The 22,516-nt window shown below is 36.4% G+C and overlaps 1 protein-coding gene and 1 long non-coding RNA gene across 2 annotated transcripts in view; both read left to right on the top strand.

The window, feature by feature from the left end:
- LOC100368138 (WD repeat-containing protein 26-like) overlaps positions 1 to 22,516 on the top strand; it is a 48,569-nt gene that overhangs the window by 6,000 nt on the left and 20,053 nt on the right. Inside the window, exons 4-6 of the mRNA XM_085490750.1 lie at positions 9,228 to 9,364; positions 19,558 to 19,655; positions 22,309 to 22,462. Coding sequence (XP_085346876.1) covers positions 9,228 to 9,364; positions 19,558 to 19,655; positions 22,309 to 22,462 — 389 coding nt within the window. The remainder of the gene's footprint in view (positions 1 to 9,227; positions 9,365 to 19,557; positions 19,656 to 22,308; positions 22,463 to 22,516) is intronic.
- LOC146748095 (uncharacterized) lies at positions 9,991 to 11,124 on the top strand. The gene is made up of 2 exons (XR_014931098.1): positions 9,991 to 10,283; positions 10,920 to 11,124. It is a non-coding gene; the product is annotated as an uncharacterized LOC146748095 (long non-coding RNA).

Genomic DNA, 22,516 nt, shown 5'->3' with positions numbered 1-22,516 from the left:
TTTCCTTTTTAATCGAACTCGAGGAATAGCCTGGGGCATTACAATACCAGTTAATCATTTTGACCAATTCTTGCAAAACGTTTGTAAAAAAATTAGACTTCGGCAACAGTAACTACTAGTATATTGCTTGCAGCAGACGCCGCTCAAATTTCAACCCCACCACGTACGTTGAACAGGCTGTCATCCGGGTACTTTGGGAACGCCCTCTATCCAATTTTGTGAGAAAAATAGTAACTCGGAAATTAGGAATTAGTTATATATTAGTTAACAAATAAACAACAGGGTACTTCAGAATAAGAGAATTTATGGAGTAAAAAGTTTTTAATAATAAAGTCAGGATCAGATAAAGTTGTCATTAATAATTATCATACAGCAAACTGTATAGTCTCTTTGTTTATCGCAGTTAAATATGACACCCATGTTTGTCAAATAAAGAAAATATTATTTCAGGCGGCATTCCATAACTGGATCTTGGCATTTATGGATGGATTTTGTTCAAACTTGGTACATACGTTGGACATTATGGGACCTTGATGCACATCATTTGTTTTAATAAATGCAGTTCTAGTGCCATATCTCTGCCATGTTTTGACTGATTATGATCAAATTTTATATATTCATTATACATCATGACATAGATATATTGGTTTGACTATCTGATTCAAAATGGCCAAATGGCAGCCATTTTTGTGCTAAAAAAATCATCAAAAATCAAGCATTTCTGGCATTTCGGAACTGGATCTTGGCGTTTATGGATGGATTGTGTTCAAACTTGTTACATACATTAGAGATTATGGGTTCCTGATGCATGTCATATTATTTTTCAGATCAGATTGAAAATGGCTGACTGGTGGCCATTTTGTTTAAATGAATGCCCTTCCAGAGCCATATCTCTGATATGCTTTGACTGATTATGGTAAAATTTTATATATTCGTTTTACATCATGTTATAGATAAATAGATGTATTCAAAATGACCGACTGGTGGCCATTTTGTTTTAATTAATGCTGCTAGAGCAATATTTCTCAATATCGACAAGTACTCGTTTGATACAAGATGTCAATTTATGTCATTTTAATGTTGAAAAATCATCTTAATCAGGCATCATCTACTGGATCCATCTACTGACATGTTAATGTTCCAACTATAAACAAAACTATATCTTAAATTAGATAACTATCGGGGACTGTGCCCATGCATGGCTTGTTTGTACTGTAATTAGGGCCTGCCCTGGCACCCCTTCCCAGGCATGACTTATTTAGGCCAGCCTTAATATTTCGCTTTATGACCTGTATCCATACAAAACCTGGAACAAAACTCTCCTGTACAAGAAGTCCCTCTGTATAAAAAGTACTGTGATTATGTTGTAATAGTAAATGCAATATTCAGTCTACAAAGTACATGTATGTGTGAAGACTGGAACAATTAAGGTTATCTTAGTAGTGAAAACATGTGATGCATATGTTAAATTACCTATTGTGATATGCATGACTATTATGATATTATGACTCTTATCTTTATATGTTATGTTAACACATGCAACACATGAATTAAAATGATGGAAAACATTTTGTCCAACACTTCATGTATACAAACAAAATCAGTAGGATCAAAAACTATTTATGCATGTCAGTATCATGTGGTATTTGGAAAGAGTTCCTTTTGTACCCCCCATCACTAACCCTAATCCTAACCCTACCCTCCAGCACTCCCCATTTAATTGTACATGCCCCTCCCCTACAGACATCTATAGTTATCTAGAGGGGGCATATACAAATGAATTGGGTAACTGGGAGTGAGTGTTAGAGTTAAGGTTAGAGATGGGGGTACAAAAGGAACTCTTTCCTGGTATTTTGTGTTTTATACAATGTGCTGTCTCATTCATAGCCACCAAATAATACTGACTAAAATCATCGTCCAAATATTTATCTACCATACCACTTCATGGCAGGGGTAAAAGTCCATAAAGTCCTGAAAACAGATTCAAATATTATATGTAAAAAATGCATCAAATAAAGTAAAGATATTTAATTTCAAGAAGATTATACATGTACATGTTAAAAAGCATATATGTATGTTAAATTTACAGAGGCATCAAAGACAATTGCCTCAATCCTCAAGGGTTTGCCTAAATGCTCTTGAAGAATATATTTTCCAGATGTTATCCCTATATGCAAAGGTAATTTTATTTGGTCTAGTGTGTTCTTAATAAAAAAGAAATAAAGATTGTAACGTAATTTATCTATAACAAATCTCTCATCAAAAGTATTTCACATAAAGCTTTATGTGGTTGATCTAATAATTGATAAATCAGTACTTTACCATTCACTGCTCTGTGAGTAATTAAGGCTATATTATCTGTTAAACTTGTTTGAAGATTTTTACATGTGTAGTAAAATGAGCCATGAATTGGAATCAACAGCTATGGTGTTCATGAATTATGCGTGTCAGAACCTGAAATCTAATATAAATTTAGAAAGAAAGGGACAGATCAACTTGAGAAGTAAGTGGTCATCAAACAAATCCCCTTACTTGGTTAAAATTTTGAACAATTAGGTAGGCAGTATTAGACAGACGTCAGTTGCACATGTGGACTTCTTGATGCCATAAGCTGCCGAAAATCACAGCTGTATCTACATGAATGCTTCACAATGTTTGAATGCTGACAATTTCGAACACAGATATTTCGTGAACACCATAATTGTTGCATTTAATATACGACACATTCTACTTACATATGTCAAATGCTACAAACCCAAATATATCAGGTAATACATCTTTAAAGCAGTTTATTGTAGCTTAGTTCCTTGGTCATTGTTGGTTATATCGACTATGTGATGGTACTTGACTTCAACCATTAAGAAAACTCTGGCTTCTTAAGGTAGCAAAAAGGGAAATTTTCACTTTTATCTTGATTTTTCAAAAATTGATAAAACGGTTACTTTAGACCTTGATACATCACCCCAGGTTTACAAAAAATCAAAATTGCGAAATAACGTTGCTCAAATTAGTGTTTTAAAACACTAGCAGAAAAGACTACAACTGGCGTTTCGTGGATGTTTGCATAATGTTTATCTTTGAAAGGGTTTAAATGATAACATGTTATCTGTATACTCTGTTGTTGACGATTCTGATATAACGGGTGATAAGCTTCCAGTTGCAAACAATAGTTGCGTTCACGCACAGCTCCTTAGCATGGGCTAAGAGGTCAAATTCCTTAGCCCGTGCTAAGAAAACGTGCGTGAACGCTTAGCACGGGCTAAGGAATGCTAAATACGGGTTAAATCTGATCCGAATTTAAGACGCGGTCTAGACCTTAGCACGAGCTAACGAAGTATGCACGAACGCTTAGCCCAGGGCTAAGCGCCCTCTGCGGTGACCTTTGGGTGTGAAAATTGTCCCATGTTCGTATAACGACACTATTCCACCAGTCATTACTCCACGCTCGCTTCCACACTAATCGGGTCACTGTAGTAGTAGAGCTTACAGCAGCTCCAATCGTAGACAAACAAAATTTGGTTCGCTGTCTGCGACATGCATTAATAAAACTCCGTATTCTGTTACGCCCGTTGTATACTGTTTATGTGCATCCAAATAAGTTGGGTCAGTCTTCTCTCGCGTTCCTGTGCATGTCGCTTCAAAATTAGAACGAAACATGCCAGCAGCAGAACCTAGCGCGTGTCATCCATTTTTCGTTCGTAAATAGCGACTTACCAAAGGTCACTGACTAATGGCACCCCTTAGCCCGTGCTAACGACTGGCACTCCCTGTGCGTGGACGCAATTGGGTCTAGCCAAAATGCAAATATGCTAGATAAGCCTAAATCAGCTTAAATCTTAGCCCGTACTTCGTGTAACGTGAACACAACTAATGCCAGTCGAGACTTCGTCGGAGAAACATGGTCATACAGTACTCATTTCGCCCAACTTTCCGCTTTTACATCGACCGCTTATCGCTTAATTTCCGACCACGCAGTCTTGTCCGACCGGAAACCGACCGCATTTTAATCGCGTTTTTGTTCCGCTCGTTCGCTCATTGAAAACATTGACCGCTCGCTCAAACACTGATCACTGGCACATGGGTGGTCGAAATGGTGGTTTTGATAGTAAAGTGTGAACATACAACTAGTATTAACTATTATTACATTCTGAACGACACTTCAAATCTTAGACTAATAGTTGTATTACACTTGTATCGTGAAAGCAACTGAACTGGGACCTCTTGTTACGTGTTTTGGGTGCTTGTTACAGTTACGTGAAAAAAGCCTAGGTAACTCCTTTTGACAGAGCAGAGAAACGAGGAAATGTTAGTGATTAATTCCAAAAATAACAATACCGAATCCACATCCAAAATTTGACATTCAATTTTTAAAATTAAGTCACGATCATTGAATGAGTTCGGTCTATACCGTATACGTACCGTAAAAGTGTTCCCACAAAAAATATTTTCGACTAAAAACGGCCATATGCCCTGAAAAAATCGAGCTTGACATATATGAATAATTTATTGGGCTTAAAAGAAAAACGTGTCAAATTTAGTTATAGCCATAACTATTTGGTGGCCAGTCGATGAACAATTCGAAACTCAGGATTCACACGGAAGTCCTTCAAGGCTGAAAATCATCGACCCTACTCTGGTTTACTTTATTTCACAACTTGCAGAGAAAACTGATTCGCATGAACTCTAATGTATCTTAGCCTAGTATTTTCTTTTTGAACTAAGGTCAAACTCCATCAGTTTGTCAAAATATATGTTTTTCAGCGAATAATTTTGAAGCCTGTCACAGCACAAAAAACTATGTGAATCGACGCCGGAGATTGGATGGTACGACGACCCTTCAATTTGCGTCAAATATGCTTTGTTACAACATCATTGATTGGCTGAGAGTCACCTGATCGGAGCACGACCTGGGTCACAGAACCATATTTGTCCGTATTATCAACAGGACTTCGCAAGATAACCACACCCACATTTTCATTTTTTTTAGCGCGGAAGTTGCCAACAAATGTAAAAAAAATCGTGAATTTCATGGATTCGAATAAAATAAAGCAAGCGATTGATAAGGATGATTATTAATATTTTCCCTGATGCTCTTCGAATTTTTATATTTTTTATTTCAAGGTAAAAAATAGCTAGTTGAAGTTGCATCGTCTTCAATGCGGTTGTTTCACCGCGAACAACTCTAACTCTGTTTTGGGCATGGTTTAGTTTTGCAATGTAAAATAAAATATATATTAAAATAATAATACTTGTTTAATTATTTGGGGTTTCAGCCCACAAATTACGGACATGATCCCCATGAATTACGGTCAATGTTTGTCTTCTCTCGGCTGATTGTCACGGTGTTGATCGACGCCCTACCTGAACTCAGTATGGAGAAACCAACGGGGATTGACATTCCAAACAAACAATCAAAATTATCAACGAAAGACGAGATTTTTCTAGATATTTACAAACATACTGTCATGACAAACATGTGTAAAATTAACAAATACACAAAGAGGTGTAATATTAGGTTTTATTTTAGGCTTAGAAATATTTTCTTTCACACAGCCCATGTATGTAACTGCCATTTAGCTTTACGGTCCTTCAGCATCGGGGGAAAACAACAATAATTATACAAAACACATTGCGAAGACTCGACAATCAGGAAAGAACCATGTCGTACTTGTGTTGAAATACATTTTGTATTTCACGTCAGAATATTGTTTAAAATAAAATATTCAGTCCAAGCCAAATCGAGGTCAAAGGGTCAGGTTGCGTGCATATAATTATAGATAGTTAAAACAAAAAGTATTTGAACTTTTGTCAGCTGTTCAACATCTATAAAAACCAGAAAGACAATTATAAGACAATGTGAACCTCGGAAATTATTCTGTTAGTCTGAATTTTAAATGCGCGCGAGCGAGCAGGTGGGCGGTGATATTTCGCGGTTTGCTCGGTCAAAAATAAAGCGGAAATTGTCCGGTCGAATTCAACAAGCGGTCGCAAAGGCGAGAGAAAAAGGTGATTGGAAAGCGGAAGCGGGCGGGAGGTTGTGCAAAAGGAGTACTGTAACTTTGCACAACTTTCTTTTAAATCATTTTATTTTCCAAGTCAATATTCTATTTTACTAATACAATTTTTTTCTAACGCAATGGTGAAGAAAAGAAAGAAAGCGTTGACAGACGAGGCAAAGAAAAATCTGCCACTCAGTGTCGCACTCTGACACAGCAATTTTTTTTCAAACATCGTCCATTTTGTTTCACCATGAAAACCGTTTTATTAGTTGTCTTATCAGAGACACTTGAAGGATTAGCTTGTTTGTAAACTGTCAGCGTGTACAGTGGGACAGTAATGTTTGTCAGAGGATTATCCCTCGTTGTTCGTTTGCATAACAATGGAAAACCCGAACGTTCCTGGAGTACGAACTCAAATGCCAGCAGTTTTCTTCATTTTTCACGCTCGAGCTTGAAATTATTCATTATCTGACACTCTTTATGAGTTCTATGATGTCAGTGGTTAATATGTTTGGCCATTTTTAGTGTATATTTATAATAATGCAGCAAATCTACAGTATTTTATTAACCAAAACTGTTTTTCGCGTTTTTCTCGAGTTGAAGTTTTGATCGAGTACGACTCATTGGGACCGCCGCCAAATCAAGTGCGTTCGGACTAGGACATTCAAACTCGCAGTTATCGTTCAAAAGATAATGATGGTGCGAAATATGTCTGGGTTTTTAAAGAAAATGCTTTGTCACAGAATAATAGTCTGTTAAAGGTGCTAAGTATGAAATAATTTGGGGACAAAAAAACAAACCTGCATAGAAATCGGAATAATAGGTCTTTTGATTATCGGAGACGCATTTCAATGGACTTGATTACGGACAATCTATGACGTAAATTTCACCAGGAAATTCCGCAGTGTGCTCATGCAATCGCGGACTTAGTCATTTTTACAAGGTTCGCCATTTTTGATGTCAAGTGATAATTATGTAAACAATGTCTGTCCAGTTTGTGCGAACTTGCACCTCTATACTTAGTCTTTTGATATATATAACCTAAATTTCTGTTCTGAACGAGACCACAGACAGAGAATGTTTTATTTAAAAACGTCACAAAACCCTTCTCGCTACCTTAAAAAATTCTGGAGTCTGGATTTACTATTTATTCATATTTCAAAATAATATGTTATCTATTCATAGCTTTAATATTTTATTTTAATCATAGCTTATATACATATGTATGATAATTAAATATATAGTCTAGGGTTTTCAAACTGTGTATCATTTTACTTCTTCATTTCATTGTTCAGCTGTGGTCCATCTCTAGGAAACTTGTGTTCTTTTTGTACTGAAAGTGAGATGCCATACAAAAGAAAATAATGGCTTATTTGAGACCATAATATATCCTGAACATAACTAGGTCAATATTCAAGCTTTTATGTAAAAAATTCTCAGACTTTGTAATAATTTGGCATATATTCAAATATTACAGCTGGGTCATATTGATTCCTTACACACAAAATATTGAATACTAGTATCTAATAATAATAATGATAATAAAATACTTTAATAATAAAAAATACAAGCTATATGTACATAATGTTTTCAGTTCACTCAGTAATATAAATATGTTTTTTTCATCATTCATAATGTGCATTGTCGAATGCATCTTTTATGCTGTTATAAATAGGATTTGTGTTTCTAGAATACAAATATAACAGAATGGTTCTTTGTAGTTCAAGGTCAGTTTTGTTGATTTGCTCTCAACTGTTCAACTGCAGAGGTTTTATGAGCTTGTCAAAAATAGCTCCTGCTGCTGTGTTATTGTATCCAGCAGTCTACAGTGTGTGTTGTTGCACTCGTATTTCAAGATTCAGATACATGATACTTGGCATACAATTGTTTTCGCTTTCAGTTTTGTTTCTGTTTTACTTTATCAGTGATCTTTTTCTTCTGAATTTGTTATTTGTAACTATTTCTTTCCCTCTGGGGGATTGAGTTTAGTGTGAATAAAAATTGATTGATTGATTGTACATATATGCTTTACATGCTACTATCAAACATAGAATTGGTCTCAATAATCATACAAACCAAACACAACTGAGGGTGAAAATCCAGATTTTCTGCAGATCCACGAGTACTGTATGTACCGTATGTTGCATTAAAATAATATATATTTAAGTCATATATTTGAAACAATAATGTACTCAAACATTATCTTGCATATACTACCATAAATTTATTATACAAAACTGTACTAATTGTACTAATTAATACATTTCTAATAGTTGCGCATAAAATCTTATGATAGTACGATGAAAAAAATACATCTGTTTATTGATTGTGACATGGATGATGTATCTATGCATGTAATATTATGTGTGAGGCATAATACTTGCATGTTATATGAGCTAGGAGTTGTTCTAATAATAAATTATCCTCGTACAAATGCTTCTACATTATTGAGGTCTAAACTAAAGTTAAACCTTAACACAAATCAATAGCTATATATAAATAAATAAAATGAATAATATTGAATAATCTTTCACTATATTACATAGACTTGCTTGCAGTCTGTTGCGATTCCGATGAAAAATTCGTGAAAAATAAATATAAATTGCGTAAACGAGGGGTGAACGCAAAAGTCATGTGACCGCGAAATCCCAACAGATTGGCCATCAGTGTAAGCGCCCTCACATTACCGGCCAGATTCGGGCTTGTAATGATTGACATGTCTAATATGTTTTAACCAATCAGAAGACTAATTAACATATCAAGACCGCACACAATACAAATAATTTCTTGGGTTCTCGGAGAAACGATGGTTGTTTTTTTCAATTTTGTTTGCGTCAACAACTTGGTAACATAACGCGAGACAAGTAAACACAGGCGCGTGCGATGTCCGGTTTATTATTATGATCCGTGGCTCGACTGCTCCACTCGCCGTATGACGTATATGCAAATTTACAAGCCCGTATACGTTCGAGTTAAATTGCGTTTACCATCTGGCAATATTCAAAAATTTCTGAATACGTTTGGCTGTCACCTCCCAGCATTCTAATTGGTTAACAACCGACTTAAACTGTCAGTTCCAAAAATAATGTGGGTTATCTGACAAATATGGTAGTTAGTGGCAGAGTGCAGAACAGTGATTGTAAACATGTATATTGATTGATACATTAATTGTATTCATTAGCCTTTATAATTTGATTAACTGATTTTTGTTGTTCAAATTTTGTTTAGAAAATGAAATTCCTGCTTTTAGAACAGAAATATCTTGAACATCTTGAAGAGGGACAGGTGCTAGAGGCATTACAGTGCTTAAGACAAGAACTAACCCCCTTGAAGTACAATACTGAAAGAGTGCATGGGCTGAGTGGGTAAGTTCATTTATGGATTCACAGCTAAAACTTAGTGTGTTATTGTGAAATGCAGTGTTCAAGAACCAGTTACCAATGACATATATCAGGTTAACAAACAAACTTAACAAACTTAACAAGTTAACAAACTTAGCAAATACTAGGTGTGTGATGTAGCCCTTGAAAACCCTTATCATTTGCAGTATATCACTTTGATAAAATCTGTATTAGAGAACCAATTCTTTTTGAGCAATTTTGAGCAACCTTTCTCCTGCCCCAACATGCTTACATGCATACCCATATTTGTAATGCATGCATGTATTGCTACCTTTCTCCAGCCCCAACATACTCACATGCATACCATATTTGTAATGCATGCATGTATTGCTACCTTTCTCCAGCCCCAACATACTCACATGCATACCATATTTGTAATGCATGCATGTATTGCTACCTTTCTCCAGCCCCAACATACTCCAGTGTTCTCCCCACATAGAACAAAGCATGGCGGTACCGCCATGCTTGGCGACCTGGCTGCCACGCTTGGGCTCGGACCGCCATGCTTACAACTTAACCGCCATGCTAATAGGATGCATTGTTTACATCCTTTTGACCTGCTCACACGTAGCACTGCATAAAGTATCACCGTCTACGCCACGGCGGTTTGAACTTGCCGGGACAAATTAAACAGTCCCATTGTTAAACACGTGTGAAGTACAGACGCTGTCAATGGGGAACAAATTGTCACTCAAGTTGCAAACACCGAGATCTATACGACTAAACATGTAAAGGAAAAATAGGTGATGCCGCCCGGCTAAAACGTACAATCACCGCTAGCACAGCACAGAAACGGAAGCGTGTAGAAACACGGAAACGACGTGAGGCTGGTTTTGATGAATCGTGGAAAAAGACATTTCCCTGGTTAAGGTCAATTGTTCAGGTAAGATTTCGTAATTTTAGAAATAAAATGCCAGTGTGTGTATGTTTTGCCGATCGTAAGAACACCGAACATGGTAGGCCTACACCGATTTCAATCAACATCTTAGACACGAGGCTGGTATAGACACGACATGAAAAAAAAAATCATCACTCGTTACTGTCAACTTTTTTTAGATTATTTATGGATATCTTCATAGATTAATGGGTACGCGTATGTTATAATTTGTCCAAGCAAAATAAAAAATCGAATTTTGTAATCTTCCGGTCACATGTTGACCTGTGTAGGTATTTCCAAGATGGCGGCCTGTCAACGTCTTACGAACGACAGCTGCTATCATCACGCGCTATGATCGATGGAATCCCGATTTGTATACATAATTCTATCGTTAAGTTTTAATTTTAATTGAATAGTGACCTCATGTTTTTTTTTTCCTCGAAATTCCCGAGTCTCCTTGTCGTTGACCTGACAAAACCAACATGTAAACAACATGTTTTGCAGACGAAATGCTATACATACGGCACTGGGTTCCCGATCGTGGCACAATTCAATCGTTATGTTTACATTTATTTGTAACCTCAATTTGGAACCTCAATCCTCATTGTTTTTTTTTTATTATTTTTCATTTTTTCCCACTAGGAATGTTGTGCAGTTAATGCTCAAAGCACGTCTATGACGAGTTTAACTACAGTAAGGCAGCCAATGTTTGGAGCACAACAAAGTCAGAAGGATTAGTTTAGACTAAGTTTTATGGAACAGTTCACATTAAATGACGATCTTGTCAAATTATGGTATATTATGTAAAGTATTATGTAATTTAAATAAAGTCTCTCATACATTTTAATACTGTCTTGTATGTTTGTTTTTGTGAGAGTGAATCCTGAAAAATATGCAAATTAGCATGCAAATTAGACCGCCATGCTTGCCTCTGAGCCTGGGGAGAACACTGTACTCACATACATACCATATTTGTAATGCATGCATGTATTGCTACCTTTCTCCAGCCCCAACATACTCACATGCATACCATATTTGTAATGCATGCATGTATTGCTACCTTTCTCCAGCCCCAACATACTCACATGCATACCATATTTGCAATGCATGCATGTATTGCTACCTTTCTCCAGCCCCAACATGCTCACATGCATACCATATTTGTAATGCATGCATGTATTGCTACCTTTCTCCAGCCCCAACATGCTCACATGCATACCATATTTGTAATGCATGCATGTATTGCTACCTTTCTCCTGCCCCAACATGCTTACATGCATACCATATTTGTAATGCATGCATGTATTGCCACCTTTCTCCAGCCCCAACATGCTCACATGCATACCCATATTTGTAATGCATGCATGTATTGCCACCTTTCTCCAGCCCCAACATGCTCACATGCATACCCATATTTGTAATGCATGCATGTATTGCCACCTTTCTCCAGCCCCAACATGCTCACATGCATACCATATTTGTAATGCATGCATGTATTGCTACCTTTCTCCAGCCCCAACATGCTCACATGCATACCATATTTGTAATGCATGCATGTATTGCTACCTTTCTCCTGCCCCAACATGCTCACATGCATACCATATTTGTAATGCATGCATGTATTGCTACCTTTCTCCAGCCCCAACATACTCACATGCATACCATATTTGTAATGCATGCATGTATTGCCACCTTTCTCCAGCCCCAACATACTCACATGCATACCATATTTGTAATGCATGCATGTATTGCTACCTTTCTCCAGCCCCAACATGCTCACATGCATACCATATTTGTAATGCATGCATGTATTGCTACCTTTCTCCTGCTCCAACATACTCACATGCATACCATATTTGTAATGCATGCATGTATTGCTACCTTTCTCCAGCCCCAACATACTCACATGCATACCATATTTGTAATGCATGCATGTATTGCTACCTTTCTCCAGCCCCAACATGCTCACATGCATACCATATTTGTAATGCATGCATGTATTGCTACCTTTCTCCAGCCCCAACATGCTCACATGCATACCATATTTGTAATGCATGCATGTATTGCTACCTTTCTCCAGCCCCAACATGCTCACATGCATACCATATTTGTAATGTGTGCATGTATTGCTACCTTTCTCCAGCCCCAACATGCTCACATGCATACCATATTTGTAATGTGTGCATGTATTGCTACCTTTCTCCAGCCCCAACATGCTCACATGCATACCATATTTGTAATGCATGCATGTATTGCCACCTTTCTCCAGCCCCAACATGCTTACATGCATACCCATATTTGTAATGCATGCATGTATTGCTACCTTTCTCCAGCCCCAACATGCTTACATGCATACCATATTTGTAATGCATGCATGTATTGCCACCTTTCTCCAGCCCCAACATGCTCACATGCATACCATATTTGTAATGCATGCATGTATTGCCACCTTTCTCCAGCTCCAACATGCTCACATGCATACCATATTTGTAATGTATGCATGTATTGCTACCTTTCTCCAGCCCCAACATACTCACATGCATACCATATTTGTAATGCATGCATGTATTGCCACCTTTCTCCAGCTCCAACATGCTCACATGCATACCATATTTGTAATGCATGCATGTATTGCTACCTTTCTCCAGCCCCAACATACTCACATGCATACCATATTTGTAATGCATGCATGTATTGCCACCTTTCTCCAGCTCCAACATGCTCACATGCATACCATATTTGTAATGCATGCATGTATTGCTACCTTTCTCCAGCCCCAACATACTCACATGCATACCATATTTGTAATGTGTGCATGTATTGCTACCTTTCTCCAGCCCCAACATACTCACATGCATACCATATTTGTAATGTGTGCATGTATTGCTACCTTTCTCCAGCCCCAACATGCTCACATGGACTTGTCATCGTTGTCATAATGATGAATGATCTGATTGTTTTGCTACATTTAATATCTCTTCTAGATGTTTTATGCTTATTTAGCAAAGTTTCCATCTATTATACATGTAGCAATGTTATGACATTGCTTATGGTATTGAGTGCTGAACATATTGGTTCAGCTTGTATCTTGCATGTGTATGTGTGTGTGTTATCATGTCATCATTTCTGGTAATGTAGGATAATAATCTGAGTATAAATAATAGTGTTGATTGAGGTATTATTCTGTATTAACTGAACAAGTGTTTTAAAGCTACAGGAGTATGTACATGTATACTAGTGAAAGTAGCCAATCTTTTGAGAATAGTGAACCACCATCATGTCAATAACATTTTAATTCTGTAATTTTGTTTATAGTTTCAGCCTAATTGTGCATTCACATACATGACTGTGTTCACACATCAGTGCACTGCTGCTTCTTGGTTCTGTCTGGAGCAATGGGTCAGATAAATGTACCATGTCAGATCACATTCCAATTATAGATAGACAAGTAACCTGTAGAATACTGTGTGGGTAATATTTTTTATATCGATTTTTGTTGCATTTGCAGCAAATAGTTACCAAACAATGAGAAATCTATAGGATTGAATATACCCCACAGCTGGCTTCACATGCATTGTTCATAGTTCATATGGTGCTTACACCAGGATTTAATTACAGCACCTAGGCGGCATGTGGTTACAGCTTAATGTTCCGAGTAATCGCAAGAAATTGACATGACAATAGAAATTCATTAAAGACTGGCTATCCCGCATGCAATTAACAGCGAGTGAAATTCCTGGGATTGAAACATATTTTGAAGTCACTGATGTAGGCAACGAATAACTGCAAGTTGACATAAAGACGAGGTAGTTTATTTAATCAGTGGTCAACTAGAGGCTGAAATTATAATTGATTTGTTTATTTCAATTTCTCCTGACGTCAAATAGAATACACTGGTGAAACACGGTAGTAACTGTGGGTGAAAGGATGTTTTGGGGTGTAGTTTACATTGTATATGGAGTGGTAGGGTCGGGTGTAATGTGTTCATTTCCAACTATTATGAAGTCACGTAGAATTTCACTTAATATTTTTGCTGACATGTTTTCAAGCATTACATGTGAATCCAATTTTCACTGCGCTGTGTCTCAATAGAGTATGAGGGAAATGGCATATTCACTGGAATTTATTTCAGGGGAAAAATGTTTTCAGTGATAATGAAGTATTATGACAGATACCCTCCCCGTGGCTTTCATTGCGTATGGAAGTTATTTTCACGAGTGATGCGGTGTATCCTGCTGCCGTACATTCACGAGCGAAGCCACAGGGAGGGTGTGGGGTTCTGTTATTATACATATGTCCCATATTTGATTATTTCATATTAAAAAAAGAACGTGCAACAAACCGGGATAGAAATTTAGATCGGGGAACCCAATTGCCCATTAATATGCTCCAAGACAGTGCTGCGACCACAGTCACTTGGGGGCTGAAAATCAATAAATACTAATTTTCAAAAAAAAATCATCCGCTATACGTATAGTTTATTTATATACGTATAGCGGATGATTTTTTTGTTGAAAATTAGTATTTATTGATTTTCAGCCCCCAAGTGACTGTGGCTGCGACCTAGCAACGCTTGTCAGTGTAGAACGCGTGTCGCTGTACGTGAGTCATTGTCCGAATAAATAACTCGTGGATGTTTAAGCGCGGTGGTCGTAGCGCAGCGCGTGTTCGAATTTCATGTAAATAAACAATGTATTTTACACGCGTTGTATACGTCGCTATGAGTTCCATATCGAACGGGACGCGACACGACGACTGTCGCCCTTTAGTTGGGACCACGACAGAACCAGAACTTAAACTGGGCGACTACGATACACGGTAGATGTTGAAGTTAAAAGTTCCTCCACAGATCTGTGCATTGGCAAACATGCTGTGCAACTGCGGTACACAACTGACGGAATGACTTTCGTTGAAATCGGTCGTCGCTGACTAGTAAGCTGCACACTAAAACCTCGTTTGTGATGTTGCTTGCTGGTCGTGGATAGACTGAGTCTTGGTTACCGGTTAATTTTTGCTAATTTGGCGTTGGTAGTCTTTATTTGGAACTGAATAACACCGCAACGTTGCCAGCAGAAACCTCATGGTATATGGATGTTGATGGTTGCGGCTCCATATTAATCGGAGATTTTACTGCGGGTCCAGGCAGCGGATTTATAAAACTCAGTTTCCAGGTGGTCAACAAACATTAAGTTCTCCCAATCCTAGTATTCTATGTGATGTACATCTAACATGCCAAAAATGCTGGTGAACGATTTGAACCTGACAAAAATACTTGAAATAGATACCAGGAAGGGGGGGGGGGTAAAAGAAAAGTTATATAACATTTTATTATTCAATAATTTATTAAAATACATAAGTTTGTCCAACTCCCTGTGATACAACACCTCAGACATAGCTCATTGTACTCGGCTTGAGTGTGGGCAAAAAGTTACTATTTGAATTTTTGATATCTTGTTTCATTAATGAGAAAGTTGACCCCGAAGTTAGAGTAACTATTCAGCAGGAATGGCTTTTTAACTCTTCTGTGATTTTTTTTTGGCTTGGCTGATTTTGTTCATACTTGACAGGCAGGTCGTACCATCACTAATTGGAAAAACAATCCTGACCCACCGCTACCATGGCAACAGCCAAAATCTGTTTTTTGAATACTTTCGCCAAATTTATTGCCTCCTACCAGTCTTGTAATAGCAGTGCCCAAATGATCATGCCTTTTATTTTGGCTGCGTTGCGCACTGGTAAGAGATCACCGGCGCCGACATTGTTACACTGTATCAACGTAATCTCAACGCAACTTTGAACTTTGAATGAAATGTAAATGCTGCCTCCAATCTAGAAAATACTATCGCAAAACGGTTGGAAATAATACATTTAACGGCTGAATACGTCCTAGCAATACAATTAAGTGACTTCTAAAGACTGAATGTTTTTTTGCGAACTTCATATACGGTGCCCGGTTTTAGTTAGGATGTTTCTGCTGGCGACGTTGCGACGTTACCCAGTTACAAATAAAGATTACCAACGCCAAATGAACAACATTTTAACCGGTAATGAAGATTCATTTAATTCACGGCTAACAAGTTACATCACAAGCGAAGTTGTAGCGTGCGGATCAGCGACGACCGCTGTCGACGAAAGTCATCCCGTCAGTGGAGTACCGCAGTAGCATGGCATGTTTGCCAATGCAAAATTCTGTGGAGAAACTTTTAACTTCAACATAAATTTGTGTCAACCCAGGGTCAACCCTTCACCATTGTATTCAAACGAATCACGTGGTGTGCCGTTCTTCTTCAAACCCGACATTCAATCAATAGGGGAGTTTCAGTTAAAAAAAACATCGCAAATCATGCAAATTCAACATTTTCATACCAGTATACTAAAACAGAAATGCTAAGTAATGCAAAAGAAGGATAGATGTTACTTTTCAGTATACACATCTCTGTTGATACTATCCCTCACATATTCTACCCCCAATTATTCCTGCGTAAAATGCACTAGCCTCTTTCTTGTTGACATTCAGAGTAAAATCACGTGACAGGCTGTTAAAATTGGCTGTTGCATACACTTTCGCCGGTCTGGAAAATGTGTTTAATTAGCTCTCATTCAAGCAACAATGCAGATTTCCCAGTTGGGGTGAAACTATTGGACTCTGCCATTAAAAAATAGGGGTGTTTTGAGAAAAAAAACGAATAACCCTGGAGTGCACACAACACACTGAATTTCGGAACAAATCTTGCATTATTTACAGCAGCAGAATACCACAGAAATATCAGACGAAACATGGAAACACTATATATTGTATTTCGGCTTGAACCCTCTCTATTGCAATTCCAGGAATTACACCCATATGTGCACCCATTTTCAACCTTGGTATCACCCAACCCTGAAAACAAATTCTTAATACCACGCTGAAGCGTTTGGTAATAAATGGTGACCTTTTTTTTAAATGCCCACCTTTGTGTATTTAAGATATCATATGCATGGATTTATGTAATTAAATCATAAACAGATCATAATACATGTAGGTGACATTCATGATATTTGATTGAAAACATGACCCACAAATATATAAAGACTGCATGGCGAATCAATTATTCTGTCTCTTGTCCAACTATATATCAAACATTGTTATTTTTCTGTCAAATCAATGAGGCGCATTAATTCCTAATTTAGTTCCTTGTTCAGACTTGGTCTGAAAATTTGGGACTGCTATATAGTTGTCTGCATTTCGTAGGTTTGTCTAGGCAATCTTCAGAAAATATTTTTATAAATACTCAAATAACAAATTCAATACAAAGGCAAAATATAATCCTTTTATACCTATATGTATATGCATCACTTTGATTCTAGCAAGACCCAAAATGTCAACTTTCTCTGCAACGTCTGGGCCTGTTATGTTCAATCCTTGATATGACCAATTTTATTTAAACTGATATATTTTGTAGCCATATTGTTTATTATGTGTCATGTATCAGACGTTCTTAACAGATTTTTGTGAGAATGCAATTCAAAGTAGTTTATGTCAACGACATAATAAAATATTTTCTTTGTCCTCAAATGTCAATTCAACCAAATTCAAATATAATGTTTCTAAAAATAGTTATATTCATATAAACATGGATATCATTTAAAGCCTGTAATTGCAATTTAAATAATAAGGTTGGCTGGCTATTTTTAGCATTTTGCTATTTCTGTTAAACATATTGTTGATGGGCTCTATCCATTATATCACTCAGCTTCTTAATGCATCAGACAGTGTCATTACTTGTTCATCTTAATTTTCCTGTTCTGTTCTGGAAACCTTGTAACCTGTACTGTATAGATTGATATCAAATAACCCATGGGAAAATATGCTTTCCTGTCATCTGTAAAAATGTGGCTTGTCAGAAATGTTGTGATTTATAGGCATTGGAATTCTTGTTACTGTGGAGTATGCCTCTCCCCTAAGGTTAATTAAATCATGTGGTACAAATCTGTCGTCCTGAAAATATCACTGCCTTACTGAGTTCATCAGAATTGAGGTGTAATGTAATGCATAAACACGCATACTAGAGATATTGACAGCAGGTTAGGGAAGTATGGAATATATTCTTCTCTACTTGGTTGAACAGGCATGATAAATGGATGGGCAGTGACATGTGATACTCTACTATTTAGAAGTTTATATATTATACATCTTTTCAAGCTTGTGGTCATAAAATAGTGAGATATCAGAATCAAGATTGTGTGATTGTTTGTGTTCAGTGATCAGGACGACTAAATTCTATTACTGTCAGATCAGATGCAATGTATACATTTTGTAATAATTGTATGATCTGTTTATATTGCTTACATAATACATGATGGAGCAGTATGAAGTACCCTGTTTGCTATAATACAAGCACCCATAAACCAAAAATATGACTCCCATTTAAAATGGTACAATGCAACAGAGGGGATGTGGCTTCTATTAGAGCATCTACACGTATGAGAAATGATGAATTTTTAGTTCTAAATTATTCAAAAAGAAACAGTGCGACTTCTAGGGATGCAGCTTTTAATACAGATTTTACGGTACTAAATGAGTAAATATGGTATCTGAGGATATATATTATTAATAGTACTTGGCATTCAAAATAAAATATTTGGTTGGAATGATACATTGTAGTTATATTCATTTTATATGTAACAAACATTACAAACATCTGCTTTGTTTGGTCAATTTTTAATTTATTTCACAGATAGATTTATGATATTATTTCTGCATGTACTGTCTAGTGGTTTGCAATTCATTTGACAACTGTTCACCAAACTGTTGACTTCTGTTTTTCGTGTTTAGTGGTACGCATGTAGTTTTTGTATACTGCAGAATATTATTTTATAAAATTGTAATCATTTTTTGATAATCAGAAGTGAATATAAAATTAAATCAATATTTAAGTCCCGTATGGATTTTTATGACATATGGTTAGGCCAGGCAATACAAACAATTGAATTTGTAAATCACTGTAAATGGATGTGATACAATTGATTTATTCTGTTATGGTAATGAATATTAGTACCTACATTTGGAATACTCCAAAAATGATTTCCAATATATTTACTGTAAAAGTATTCATTTTCAGTGGCATTTAATTTTGTTATACGTATGTACATTCACTTATCAGTAAATATTACAAATGTAAAAGAGGGACGGGACATACTGAGTAATGGTACATGTATTCAATGAGTCGAGCATTGACAAATAGATGAATTTATTAATCACAAATTGACACATTATAAATTGTTTTTTTTGTTTTTTTAGATTTCTCATGTGTACTTCCCCAGAAGATCTGAAGAGAGAGGCAAACTGGGCTGGTAAAGGAGCTGTTTCAAGAGCCAAATTAATGGAGCAGCTTCAGAGTAAGTAAATATATTCATAAAATCTATGAATGCACTTCAGTTTTGATGTGCACTTAGGAACGACATCAAAAGATTGATGTCGGATAAAAAACTTATTTGCTTTAGTTTGGTGGTGGGGGGTTTTGACCTCAAAAAGTTTCCATCCTACAAAAACGATTTTATTTTTTAATGTAGTCAAAAACATCTTGGAGTATTTGTTGTTCTATCCAATCATGGACAGAAATAACCGAAAAGGGAAAAAAAACAGAAAAATGGTTCGGTTCAAGTGTATATCTGTACGTCAAATGAGGTGCATTTGTAAACTCTTTTTACACCCACCCGACAACCAACTGCTATGCAATACTACTGTCCGATTATCAATTTGTATTTAATGGTGAATGTAGTCTGATGCCATGACCAATATTTATCAATTAAGTTTCAGTGGGGGTAGGGGATTTGGAAAAAAACTAAAGGAATTAAGTTTTTTATCCGACATCAATCTTTTGACGTTGTCCCTTACAATCATCTTATATTGAATTTTATTCAATAAATGTAGATATAAATAAATATTCTATATTAACAAGAATTATGAATTTTGGTAGCACAGAGGAAAATACTTCAATAATGAATTTGTAATTAGTTTTATAATAAGTTTTTGCTGTCAATTTTAAAATAATCTGAATTATACATGTACTGTGTTGTGTATTTAGGCTCTCTTTCTAGTCATTACGCAACCATTTTAGAGGGGGTGTTCTGTTTGAACCAAAAGTTGTTAAGGTCACTTTCACACACTAGAGTGGATCTAGTTAACTTTATTTTTCACCAAAGGTATACTATGACTGTGAAAATTTGGTGTCATTTGATTACAGCATATCTCAGAAGTATTGGGGCAGCCAATTTGCAAACTCGCTAGCGAATTGGTTAACTGCTTGGGTTTTGGCTAAACAGTTGGCTTTCGAATTTTGCTGGCACCGTCTTGTGATCACGCCGACTTACGGCGAATCTATATAACAGTAGGGGACGATCGTCATACTTGAGGAGCTAATCAGTGACGGTTTTACAGTTGGGTGGCGATTTCGCTTTCAAATATACTAGGGAAAGTGTTCTATTTCTTTCGTATCCACGTAAAAATAACAAATGGCTTTTTCAGCGGTCGGCTTAATTTTACCCCAACGGATCTTTTGTATGTGAAAGTTTGTTATTTTCTCCCTGATTTGTAGGAAAATGTTTCTCAACTTGACTATTTAAATTTTGTATTTTCAAGCAGTGTTCAAGATGGCTACCCCCCATATAAATCGGTGAAATAATCGCATTTATCATATTATCACTTGTACGCCAGCTGACTGGTTATTTCCAGGCTCAAACCAGGGGCTCAAATTACTCAGGGGATTCCAGACATGTACCAGGCTGCGTAAAAAGCATTTTATGTCCCCTACTGCAATATAGACTCGCCCAGAGTGAACGCGATCACAAGTCGACGCCAGCGAGATGCGAAAGCCAATCGTTTAGTCAAAACCCAAGCAGTTAGCCAATTTGCTAGCAAGTTTGCAAATTGGCTGCCCCAATACTTCTGAGACTTGCTGTAAAGGGTTGGGTGACAAGAGAATTTTGTAAACAGTCATAAAATATTAAACAGTTTTTTTAGCTCCGCTGTCGACTTTGTCGAGCGGAGCTTATCATATGAGTGATTGTCCGTCGTCGTCTGTGTCAATGTTTTACTTTTTCGACTTCTTCTTGAAAACTACAAGCCTGAATGCTTTGATGCTTGGTGAATATATGTACCTTGGGTAGACCTCTCTTAGATTTGTTCATTTCATGATCATATCTTCAATTCTCTAATTTTGGTGAATATTTTTGTAATTTTTGGTAAAAAGTGATATTTTTGACTTCTTGTTAAAAACCGCAAGTCCAATTGCTTTGATATTACATATATAGGTACTACATGTGAACCTCTCTCAGATTTGTTCATTTTGTAATGATATCTTTAATTCTCTAATTTTGGTAAGTATTTTTGTCATTTTTGGTAAAAAGTGATATTTTCAACTTCTTGTTAAAAATGACAAGTCCAATTGCTTTGATATTACATATATAGATACTACATATGGACCACTCTCAAATTTGTTCATTTCATGATGATATCTTCAATTTTCTAATTTTGATGAATATTTTTGTCATTTTTGGTAAAAAGTGATATTTTCTTCTTGTTAAAAACCACCATCATTTATGGTTAAAAATTGTATTTTTGAATTCTTGTTGAAAACAGCAAGTCCCATTGCATTGATACTATGCATATTGTTCATTTTCTAATGATATCTTCTGTTCTTTAATTGAAATGTGCATTGCTAACAGCGGAGCTATCTCAGCCGAGAGGCTGCTTGTTTATAGTTTGAGTCATTTGTGAGTTGTGTTCACTTACAACACTTACAATTAATTATTGAACCATAGTGGGGGGGGGGGGGGGGAAGTTATCTGTACAAAGAAATTCAGAAAAATTTTCAGGAAAAATACAGAAAAAATTGGGTAGACAATTTCATTAATTTAGAATAAATAATATTAGGCAACAGTTCAAGTTATTAAAAAAAAAAGTAAAATCTGGCACATATGAATTGGTTTATGAATGTTTATGAATTATGAATGAAAACAGATGGCTGTAAGATTATTGTTTGTGTTTCAGCTCTATTACCACCATCAATTATGTTGCCTCCAAGGCGATTACAGACGTTACTTAGTCAAGCTATTGAACTCCAGAAAGACAGATGTCCATATCATAATACTAAAGATGATACTGGTATGCAGCTGTCATTATTGGTAGATCATACATGTACTAGGTAAGGAATTCACCCCAGTGTCATTATTGGTAGATCATACATGTACTAGGTAAG

Source organism: Saccoglossus kowalevskii, chromosome 2, assembly GCF_978046115.1.
Source record: "Saccoglossus kowalevskii chromosome 2, keSacKowa6.1, whole genome shotgun sequence".
Taxonomy (NCBI): domain Eukaryota; kingdom Metazoa; phylum Hemichordata; class Enteropneusta; family Harrimaniidae; genus Saccoglossus; species Saccoglossus kowalevskii.
This window is presented reverse-complemented; position numbering and strand designations above follow the sequence as displayed.